General features: G+C 61.2%; 1 protein-coding gene across 2 annotated transcripts in view; it reads left to right on the top strand.

Annotated features, from left to right (window-relative positions):
- The first annotated feature begins 252 nt into the window (after positions 1–252).
- The window catches only part of SELENOI (selenoprotein I), a 24295-nt gene continuing 13256 nt past the window's right edge, over positions 253–11291 (top strand). For both annotated transcript variants that reach the window (XR_003537111.1, XM_027701832.1), the window contains exon 1: positions 253–384. Coding sequence is in view for 1 of the 2 variants with exons in the window: in XM_027701832.1 (XP_027557633.1) it covers positions 337–384 (48 nt within the window). In the remaining variant the exon portion in view is untranslated. The remainder of the gene's footprint in view (positions 385–11291) is intronic.

Here is an 11291-nt window from a genome sequence, read left to right as displayed (position 1 = left end):
GCAGCTCCGGGGAGCCATTAGAGCCCCTTCCAGTGCCTAAAAGGGCTCCAAGAGAGCTGGGCAGGGAGTCTGTACGGAGGCCCAGCGTCCCAGCGGACGCGGAACGACCCCACGCCGCCGCAGGGCCGGGGCAGATGCGTCGTTCCCGGATCCCTTTTTTCCCGCCGTTCCCGCCGCCCTCCCGCGCCGGGGCCCTCCCGGCCGCCAGGGGGCGCCGCGGCCGCGGGGCGGGGCTCGGTGACGTCACGGGCACGCCGGGTGGGCCGATGCGGCGGCGGCAGCGCCGGGAGCGGGAGCGCCGGGATCACCGGGAACACCGGGATAACAGGGATCGCCATGGAGTACGTCAGCCCCGAGCAGCTCGCCGGCTTCAGCAAGTACAAGGTACTGCCGGGCACGGGCACCGGCGGGCGGGCCGCGCTGCGGGGCCCCGCGGGGCCTGGCGGCGGCGGTGGGGGGGGCAATGAGGGGCTGCCGGGCCTGGGAGCGGGGTCTGGGAGGGGGTTTGGGGTACATCGGGCGGGGGGGGCGGATGCGGCGGGGCCGGGAGGGTGGGGTTGGGCTGGGGGTGCCGCGGGGAGGGCTTGGGGTTTTGGGGAGGGAGGGCTGCAGGGGGACACGGGGTTTTGGGGAGGGAGGGCTGCAGGGGGACACGGGGTTTTGGGGAGGGAGGGCTGCAGGGGGACACGGGGTTTTGGGGGGGGGGGGGGGTCTAGGGGGGGGCCCGGGGTTTGGGGAGGGGACTGCAGCAAGACCTGGGTTTCGGGGGGGTTGTGGGCATTGAGAGCCCGCATTTGGAGGGGCCTCCAGGGAGACCCGGGGTTTGGGAAGGAGGGGGCTGCGGTCCCGGGTTTGGAGGGGGAGCGGGGGCTGCAAGGACACACGGGGTTTAGGGGGGGCTGCAGGGAGACCTGGGAGCTTGGGGGGCCTTAAGGGAGACCCGGGGTTTGAGAGGGAGGGGCTGCAGGGAGACACGGGGCTGGGGGGGCTCTGGGGACCGTGTGAGACGTGGGACCCCCCCCCCTTTGCTGGAGAGGTCAGGGGGACCGTGCTGTGCCCGGGTGGGGCAGTGGCACTGTGACCCCATCCCAGGCATCCCTGGGGGGGGACACACCTTCACAGGAGAGTGGGGGGGATCACATTCAGTGCGTGTGGCCCCCCCAGCCTGTGGGAGGGCAGTGGGGGGCATTGCTGGGGGCTATTAGGGAGGGAGCTGTGGCAGCTGCCCTGTGTGCCCCCCTCCTCCTGGGCTGGGCTGGGCCCAGGGAGTCAGTGGTGGCCTGTCACTACACACAAGAGAGGTCTGTGGCTGCCTCCCCCACAAAGGGACAGCAGAGGGGGGGCTCTGGGTGCCCTGGGAGCACATCCAGCCCAGGAACTGCCCCACATTGAGCTCCTGCCCCGGGGCTCCTCCGTGCAGTCACACCCACGGAACCCACACTGGCCCCGTCTCCTCTGCCAACTGCGCCTTGTTCAAAGCACTGGGAGCCTTGGAGGGAAGCGCTGGAAGTGCAAAGAGGCTCTGCCGTGGCACTTAAATCCCTGGGGGCTCACCTTGGGCCAAAGGAGGTGACACCCTTAACACAGGGAGCACTGAGTCCTGTGTTTACGTGGAGAGGAGGCTGGTTTCCATATTTTTTCTTCTCCCACCCCAGCAGTGAAGCAGCACCTCACCTTCTTTGCTTCGTTGTTCTTGGATCCATCATGTTGGGCCAGGTTGCAGTCATCCCTCCAGGGTGGTCTGTGGGGTGTCATTTAGGAGTGTGGGACAATCTGGACAAGCCTGATGCCCACAGGGAGCAAAGCTCCTCCTGGAGCAGTCCCTGGGGGCAGGAGCAGCTGGGCCTTGCTCTCACTCTCCTCCTGCACACTCGGAGCTGGTGAGGGGGAGGGAGGTGGGCCTGGGAGAGCGAGCTGGATGGATGTGACGCGGCTGCACAGAGCTCCCTGGGCCAGGCTGATGATGGTGGCTTGGTTTGGGTGCTGAAGACCAATGAGCAGAGCCCCGAGCTGTGAGCCAGGCCTGCCCCAGTCACTGGCTTGGCTCCTGCAAACACAAAGCTTTGGTTAATGAGGGAGCCTGTCGTGGGCTCAGCCCGTTCCCACTCATGGGGTCTGCCTTCCCTCTCGGCACCTGTGCAGTGAGGAGGGGGGTCTCCAGCTGCAGCAACCCCCTGACTTGTGTAGCAGGCACCAAAACCTGCTCCTGGGTTTTTCCTGAAGACGCTTCTGGGGGAAATGCTGCTGCAGTTAAACCTGGGAGAGGAGCCCTGGGAGCTGAGCGGGGCGAGGAGGGAGGTCCTACACAGCACAGAAAGCACTTGCTGTCCCCAGTTAGGCACTGGTGGTGTGTTCCCTGGCCTGGGTTTGGGTGGCACAGGCTGAAATGTGGGACCTGTGTCCCGAGGGCAGGGGTTCTGCTGCCTGGCAGGAGGAGCTTTGCTCCAGAGCCTGTGGTTTTACTGGGTCAGTGGAGACTTTGATAAGAGTGGGCGGGTTCATTTAGTGCTCAAAGAGCATCATCTCTGCCTCTGTCCTGCTCCCTTCTTTCCTTCCTCTGTCTCTTGTTTCCTTGGGGACCCTTGTTCCTGGCTGGTTTAGCCTTGAGGAAGTGGCTGATCCAGCACAATTCTCTGGTACTGGGTCACATATTCCAGCCTTGCTTTAGGCATTGAGGCTTGTCATGCTCTGCCCTGTCCAGATTCCAAAGCTGGTTGACCTTATCAGGCTCCCAAATCGGGTTTGGCTTGGGAGGGACCTTAAAGCTCATCCAGTCCCACCCTCTGCCATGGGCAGGGTCACCTTCCACTAGCCCAGGTTGTTTCAAGCCCCATCCAGCCTGTCCTTGGACACTTCCAGGGATCCAGGGGCAGCCACAGCTTCTCTGGTCACCCTTCTGCAGCCCCTGAGTCTGGCTCAGCCTTTAAACCATGCCTGGCAGAAGCTGCTCTGGCCACACACCGTCCACACGAGTGGATTTTGGGGTCCTGGAGGAGGCAGCGTGTCCCAGGGAAGGAGCACGTCCTCGGAGGGGAGCTGGTGTCCCTGCAGCTGATCCAGCAGGAGCAGAGGAGCTTCATGCAGGATGATCCACAGCTCCCTGCAGCCCTGGCTGGGTGTCCCATGCCGTGGCTGCCGGGAGCACAGATGGGGAGTGGTGAGTTGGGAGCCCAGATGGTTTCAGCTTTGCAGAGTGAATGTTTCTGCAGGGGGGACAGGCAGGGGTGTGCTCCTGCTGGCACAGGCTGGCAGGGGGAGAGGGACCTGTCCTTTGGCTGCTCTTGAAGGGCCACTGAAGAGCTGCTGTGCCCCAGGAAGCCGCGTGGCACAAGGTGCTGTCGGAGAGGGTTCAAAGGTTTAATGGTACTGGAGTCGTTTTCCTGGAGGTGTTGGTGGCAGTGGCTGGACACGATCCCAGCTGTGCCCAGGGGGGCACCAGGTCAATGGCCCCAGGGCTGTGCCAGTACTGCTGGGGCAGCAGAGCCAGGGCAGTGCCCTCCCCGTGCTGGCACTGCTGGGGCACCTCCAGTGCTGGGGCAGCTCTGGGACCTCACACAGGAGACACAGGGAGGGGCTGGAGCGTGTGCAGGGAAGGGAAGGGAGCTGGGAAGGGGCTGGAGCAGCAGGAGCAGCTGAGGGAGCTGGGGGGGCTCAGCCTGGAGCAAAGGAGGCTCAGGGGGGACCTTCTGGCTCTGCAACCCCCTGACAGGAGGGGGGAGCCAGGGGGGGTCGGGCTCTGCTCCCAGGGAACAAGGGACAGGAGGAGAGGGAACGGCCTCCAGCTGTGCCAGGGGAGGCTCAGGTTGGACATGGGGAGGAATTTCCTGCTGGAAAGGATAGTCAGGCACTGGCAGGGGCTGCCCAGGGAGGTTTGGAGTGCCCATCCCTGGAGGTGTCCCAGGAAGGCCTGGCCGTGGCACTCAGTGCTCTGGGCTGGGGGACAAGGCAGGGATCAGGCACAGGGGGGATCCATGGGCTGGGAGGGCTTTTCCCAGCTGAAGGACTCTGTGATTCTGTACCTGTAACACTTCTGCAGCAGGGAATTCTTTGGGGGTGCACATGTACCTCTGGGGACAAGCTGAGCTGAATTGAGAGGGAAGGGAACAGCTCCATCTTTGCAGGTGCCGTGTCCCAGCCCTGCCTCAGCCCGGGCTTCCCCCAGGAGCAGACAGATCCCAGGGGGATGTGCTCCAGCCCCTCTGGCCTGCTGGCCGGGTGTGGGTGGTGGGTGGTGCTGGCAGGGGGGAGGTGTTGGTGTCAGACATGCCCTGGGCTGAGGGCAGGCCGTAGGTGCTGCCCCTGGAGCAAAGCACAGCGGGCTCTGCTCCCGGAGGGCTTGGGGTGTCCTCTGCCAAACCCAACTCTCTGTCACTGTCCAGCACTGGGGGCCCCCTGCCAAGAAAGCTGCGACCAAGGCACTGCTGTTTCCAGGGGAAACCTCCCAGTTGGATGCCAGAGGTCGGATTCTTAAAACCTGTCTGCAAATCAGCTTCGGGCCAGATTCTGGGCAACCTCCTCCTACAAATTTATGGGAAGGGGGGAGAATGGGACCATCTGGAACGTTTACAGAGGTATCTGCTCCTGTCTTGCTTTGTCTGCTGCAGAGGGACTTTTCATGAGGGCCTGGAGGGACAGGACCAGGGGGAATGGCTTCCCACTGCCAGAGGGCAGGGTTAGATGGGATATTGGGCAGAAATTATTCCCTGTGAGGGTGGGGAGGGGCTGCCACAGGTTGCCCAGAGAAGCTGTGGCTGCTCCTGGATGCCTGGAAGTGTCCAAGGCTTGGAGCAACCTGGGCTAGTGGGAGGTGTCCCTGCCCACGGCAGGGGATGGGACTGGATTCATTTAAGATCCCTTCCCACCCAAACCATGCTGGGATTTGATGCTGTGGCTGAGGGCACAGTGCTGCAGCTCCACGTGTCCTGGCAGTTACAGCAGCTCCCGTGGTTTGTCCCTGTCTTTCCATATTCCAGTCACGTGCCCTGCGTTCCCTGTAGCCTTTCCTCACCCAGTGCTGTCTGAGCTGCTTGTGATTCCACATGTTCCAGCTCTACCCCAGGGGATCCTGCGCTCTGCTGGTGTCTTCTGGTGTGATGGAGCCACTGGTGACCATTCCCAGGGCTGTGCTCCCTCTGTGGCCCCTGGATCCAGGTGCTGTAGGAGCAGGGAAGGCCCTGGAGGGAGGAGTGTTGTGCAGGAGGCTCTGGCCCAGGGTGGGTCTTTGCTCCTGTGAGTTCCTGGCCATGGAGGGGTTGAGGAGCAGGTACAAACCTCTGTCGTGGTGTCACCTGGACCTCAGGCATTGTCCTGGGGAATCATGGTCTGGGGGAGACGCCAGTAAAGGAGGATGTGGGAGTGCCACTCCTGAGCTGTGGCACGGGAGGGACAGGATGGGAAGGCAATGGCACGTGTCGTGTCCAAGTCCAGAGGGGGCACAGGCTGGTGGCTCATCCCAGAAGCTTCCAGGGCAAGTGTGAGTCCAGCAACAGGAGACTGAAGTGAGGCCTGGGAAGGGCCTTTTGTAGCAAAACTGCTGCTAAAACCCTCAAACCCTTCCATTCTGTGTCCCTGTGTCTGAGCAGGAGCTGGTGGTGCCCTTAAGGCACCTAAAGGTGCAGTAGTGTAGATCCTGCATCCCTCTGGATGGTGGGAATCCCACTGGTGGAGCATCCAACGGGCCTCTGATCCCTGTGCAGTGAGCTGGGCAGGCCCCATCCGGAGAAGATGCTTCCCACATTTGATTATTCAAGCTATTACAGGGTTTTTTTGCAGGAAAACAACTCTATCCCTCATTTCCAGTGTCAGATGGGAAGAGCTCAGGAGACCCGGACAGGCAGCAGGCTCCAAGGATTTCCATTTAGTGTGGAAAGCACTTTTTTCCTGGATGCTCTTCTCCCTTTTCTGGTCCTTCCAGGGGGGAATCCAGCTGCTGGTCCCATGTAGTGTCCTCAGCCAGGCTCAGGAAATCCCTTTGGCTCCAGGCCTGGAGAGCTGTAAGGAGCGGGGCTGCGGATGCTGCCGCAGGGAGCCGGGAGCTGTTCCCGGCAGGATTTTATGGCTGCTCTGGAAATGGGAGCCCTGAGGAGAGCTCTGCAGGGTGTTCAGAGGCACTGATGTGCCCGTGGCAGCTCAGACCGGTGGAACTGGGAGCCAGGGCAGCAGGACAGGGAGCGTTTTCCACTGGGATGGGGCTGTGAGGCTCGAGGCCGCGGTGATGGAAAGGCTGGTGCCTCCCTCCAGACATCCAGCTCGGCTTCTCCTTGGCAGGAAGGGTGAGGAGGAGGGGAGGCCTTTGAGCCCAGCTCTGGAGTCACTTAACTCCTTCCCCAGGGGCTCTTTAATTGCTCTGAGACAGCTTTTAAACACGCCCAGCTTCCCGAGGCGCTGCCTGGCTGCACCGGGAGGAAGTCCAGGAGTGCTTCCAGACTCCGTGATTCCCAGGCTACAGGGGTTTTTCTTCTTTCTTCTCCTGTTCTGTGATTAAATTCAGGGTTTTGAACCTCTGCCCAGCTTAGCATGCCCCTTGAAGCTCTCGTGGTCTGCAAACTGCCGTGGTTGGAGGAGACAGCAGCAATCCCGGGATTAACTGGGAGCGACCCGGCTCACGAGCCTTGGCTGAGCTTTGCCCCCGTGCTGAGCGGGGAGATGAGGGGAAGGGATTTATCCTGCTTTCTGGAGACACTTCTGGTGTGTGCTGGGAGGTTTTGGTGAGTGATGAGCTGGTGCCACTCCCGAGACCTGGTCTGGATGTGTTTACATCCCTTCATCCTGAACTGCTGCGGGAGCGCTGCTGGTTTCTGAGCAGTGCCCTTTGCTCTGTGGGGTGTCAGAGATAATGGACCCTGTTTGGGTGGGGAGTTCCCAGACTCTCTGGTTTTAGCCACACAGGGGTGGTGATGAAGCTCCTTGTGCCCTCAGTTCCCAATGGGTCCTGCAGGTTTTCCAGGAGGAACCTCAAACCTCTGTGGGATGACTCGCCAGGGGGGTCACGCAGCTCGTGGCTGTGTTGGCTCCACCCTTGCCCTTGGACACTTCCAGGGATCCAGGGGCAGCCACAGCTTCTCTGGGCAACTCTGTGCCAGGGCCTCCCTGCCCTCACAGCCAAGAATTCCTCCCCAGTGTTGTCCCATCTATCCCAGCAATGGCGAGTTGGGATCAAATCCAGCTCTGCAGGGGGTCTGTGCTCCTGGTCTCCCTGAGGAACATCCCCCTGTTTTCTGGAGCCCAAACCAACTCTGGCAGCAGTGGGAAATTCTCTTTGCTGTGGCAGTGTTGTTGTAACAGGTTTGGATTCTGTCTTTTCTCCCCCCTCCCTCAGTTTTCCTGCCCTGAGTCGCTGCTCTGATCCCTCCATTCCCACTCCAGGGGTTTGCTGCTGGCTGATCCTGTTCCAACTGCATCCCTGCCCCTGCAGGTTCATCATTCCCTCCCCTGTGCTCACCACCTCTGCATCCTTCTGCAGCTGATCACCTCCAGCTGTAGTGGAAGTGGTGGTGACCCATATTCATGGATATTTAATGCTCCCAGAGCTCCTGGATGCAGCTGGAATTGGCAGGCTGCTCTCCAAAGCCTGCCATCGACATCAAGTGTTTCTCCACGTTGTGTATCCACGGGGAAGTGATTTCCACTGCACCAGCACGGCTTGGGATGGGGTCAGGACTCTGCAGGAGGGAGGTGGGGCTGGCTCAGAGCCTCATTCCTCTGTGTGTCCTGCCTGGAGCTGCTGTGCTGGAGAGCGAGGCTTCACTGGGTTCTTCCCTGGGAGGGCAGGGAGGCCCTGGCACAGGTTGCCCAGAGAAGCTGTGGCTGCCCCTGGATCCCTGGAAGTGTCCAAGGCCAGGTTGGACGGGGCTTGGAGCAACCTGGGCTGGTGGAAGGTGTCCCTGCCCATGGCAGGGGGTGGCACTGGATGAGCTTTAAGGTCCTTCCAACCCAAACCATTCTGGGAATCTCCCAGCTGGTGCCTGTGAGAGCAAAGGCCGTGTCAGAGACTGTTGGCAGGGCAGGAATCTGGTTTTCCCAGTGAATTTGCACATGGTGTGGGGCTCTGGCCTTGCCGAGACCCTGCTTGTGTTCATGTCTGGGCCCCTCACACAGGAGACACAGGGAGGGGCTGGAGCATGTGCAGGGAAGGGAAGGGAGCTGGGAAGGGGCTGGAGCAGCAGGAATATCTGAGGGAGCTGGGGGGGCTCAGCCTGGAGAAAAGAGGGATCAGGAGGGACCTTTCCTGCCCCACGACTCCCTGACAGGAGGGGGGAGCCGGGGGGGGTCGGGCTCTGCTCCCAGGGAACAAGGGACAGGAGGAGAGGGAACGGCCTCCAGCTGTGCCAGGGGAGGCTCAGGTGGGATATTGGGACAATTCCTGCATGGAAAGGGCTGTCCAGCCCTGGCACAGCTGCCCAGGGAGGTGGTGGAGCCCCATCCCTGACAGGATTTAAAATCCCTCTGGATGTGGCACTTGGGGACGTGGCTCAGTGTGGCCTGGGCAGTGCTGGGGATGGTTGAATTCGGTGATCTCAGAGGACTTTTCCAACCTCATTCCATGATTCTCTGCTGTGTTTTGAAGGTCTTTTTTGGCTGGATGTCTAAAACCTGCCCAGTGGAGCCCGGGCAGGGCGAGGCCAGGGGCTGGTGTTGGAGCTGCTGCTGGGGCAGACAGGGGGGACATCCACATCCCTCCTGCTGTTCCCTGCCTGCTGCTGCTCCTGGTGGCAGCCAAACCCATCAGCTCCTGTGGTGGGTGCAGCTCTACCACTGCCAGCGTGGCAAAGCTGATGATCCCTGCTGCTGCCAGCGGAGAAGTGACCTTAGAAATGGCAAACAGGGCTCGGGTTAATCAGTACCATCGAGGCTGGGGTGACTCCTCGCCCCTCAGCCGAGTGTGGGCAGAGGGCAAACGGGCCTTGTTTTTCCTGGCACGGCCCTGCTCACTCCCGTGGGCCAGGGTTGGTGAGTTTTCTGCCTCCTGGCTCATCCTGAGCCTGATGGGAGAAGGTTCCTCGCCTTGTGCCCTCTGTGTGCGTAAGGAGATTTACAGGGAGCGGCCCTGTGGAGTGGCTGGAGCTGCTCTGCTGATTGCACCCACGGTGTGGAAACGTGGGCCCGTGGCCTAGAGCTGCCATGGATCCTCCTGGAGAGCCTGTGAGCAGGATGGGACGTGCAAACCCCTCTTTGCCTGCTGTCCTCCCCCAGCCCACCCCGACTCCGGTGTGCCCGGTGTGACAGGGGGGATGGTGTGAATCCCACCAGGCACAGCGTGGGAGGCTGGGGCTGTCCTGTGCGGGGCCAGGGGCTGGACTTGATGGTCCCTGGGGGTCCCTTCCCCCTCAGGCTGCTCCGTGGGTCTGTGGCAGCTCTTGCTCTGCCGCCGGCTCCGGGGAGCCGGATCACTTCAGCGTGGAATTGTTTTTCCGGGACAGGAAGGCTGTTAGTAGGCTCTGGGCTATAAATCTGTGGTTTTTTTCCTCTTTGGACACCTAATTGAATCTTCCAGCAGCCTCCTGGTTTGCAAGATTAATGTTGTTTTCAAGCCCCATGAGCCATTTGTGTCGGTAAATCCCATCATGACTCCAGCCAGCCCGTCTGCACCGGGCCTGGCTCTGGCTCTTGGGGTGCCCCATGGCTCCCTGGGGCACAGGAGGCCCCATCCAGGTGCCAGTGACAGGATTGTTGCTGCTGCCTTTGCTCTTTTCTGAAGGAGTTTCATCCCGAATCCCGAGGGGACTGTCAGGGCTGGGTCGGCTCCTTCCCGCGGCCGTGGCTGCACACACGGTGCTGGTGTCTGCGCTGGGTGAGATTTCAGCTCCCTCCCCACCCAGACCAGTCTGGGATTCTGTGCTGGGATTGGACTCGAGCAGGGCCTGGCACAGATGCCTGGCTGGCTGCTCTGGGAGGGATGAAACTCCTGGGCACTTCTCCTTTTCCTCTGACCCTCCCTCCCTGGAAACGAGGCAGAAATCCGAGTCCAGGCTGGTGGGAATCATTGGTCGTGATAGAAAAGGATGTGGGTGACCACAGCAGTGTGTGGAGACCCAGAATGCAGAAGGTGACACTCATTGCAGTGAGGACAGAGGTGAGGGGATGGCAGAGCTCAGACACCGATGGGTTTGTGGCCAAGAGGTGGAAGGGGCAAGTTTGGGAATGTCCGTAGGGAAGAAACCTGGCGAGGAAAAGCGGCTGGAGGAGGCTGGGCAGGGTTCTGTCCCTCATTGCAGCTCATTGGAATTCTGGGAGCGCCTGTCCTGGGCAGGCAGCCGTGTGCTGGGTGTCCCAAAGGGTGGCAGCCAGCCTGGCACCAGAGCCAGCCCCCCCTGTGCCCCGGGGGTGTCCCCTGAGCTGGCACAGCACCGCCAGAGATGTGTCCTGCCAGGAGACTGCCTGGAGCTGGGGGGGTAGGAAGGATCCAAAGCTATGGGAGAGCGTCCAGTGGCCTAAAAAAAGGTGGGGAAGGGTTTGGAGGGGAAACCACGAGGAGGGGCTGAGGGCACTTGGTGTGTTCAGCTGGAGAGGAGGAGAGTGAGGGGAGACCCAGTGGGGTCTGCAGCTCCTCCTGAGGGGCAACAGGAATCCCTGCTCCCTGTGACCAGGGACAGGACCCCAGGGAAGGGCTGGAGCTGTGCCAGGGCAGGGTCAGGTGGGATCTCAGGACAAGGTTCTTCCCCCAGAGGGTGGTTGGCACTGCCCAGGCTCCCCAGGGAATGGTCACGGCCCCAAGGCTGCCAGAGCTCAGGGAGGGTTTGGACAACACTCCGAGGGACAGGGTGGGATTGTTGGGATGTCTGTGCAGGGCCAGGAGCTGGACCTGGTGATCCTTGTGGGTCCCTTCCAGCTCAGGATATTCCATGATTCCGTGGTTGTATCAACAAACCTCTGCAGAGCAGCTGCCCCCTCCCTCAAGAAAAGGGTCCTTCCAGCTCTTTGAGCTCTGCAAGAGAGGTGGGAACGTGTGTGGCCATGGGAAAAAGCTGCCTTTTGACTGTTACCCCCAGTCTTTGCAGGGAGAGGGGACAGCTTCCCAAGACACGAGCCTGGAAAAGCTTCCCCGAGGTTCCTCAGGAGCACGGAGGCTCCGCAGCTTCCCCTGCCTCGCTCCGAGCCTCGCGTCTGTTTTCTTGTTCCAGGCTTGTTTTGGGGATAATGAGATTAAATCAGACCCTCCTCCTCCTCCTCCTCCTCCCCTAACTGGTGGTTCAAATCCTATTAACCTCGTAAAGCGTTTGGAATTCTGCCTCCCAAAATTGCATTAAGCTGGGATGGAAATTCCTCGTGGCTTATCCCTCGCCCCCCTACGG

Source organism: Neopelma chrysocephalum, unplaced genomic scaffold (genome assembly GCF_003984885.1).
Source record: "Neopelma chrysocephalum unplaced genomic scaffold, ASM398488v2 Primary Assembly neopelma1_169, whole genome shotgun sequence".
NCBI lineage: Eukaryota > Metazoa > Chordata > Aves > Passeriformes > Pipridae > Neopelma > Neopelma chrysocephalum.
This window is presented reverse-complemented; position numbering and strand designations above follow the sequence as displayed.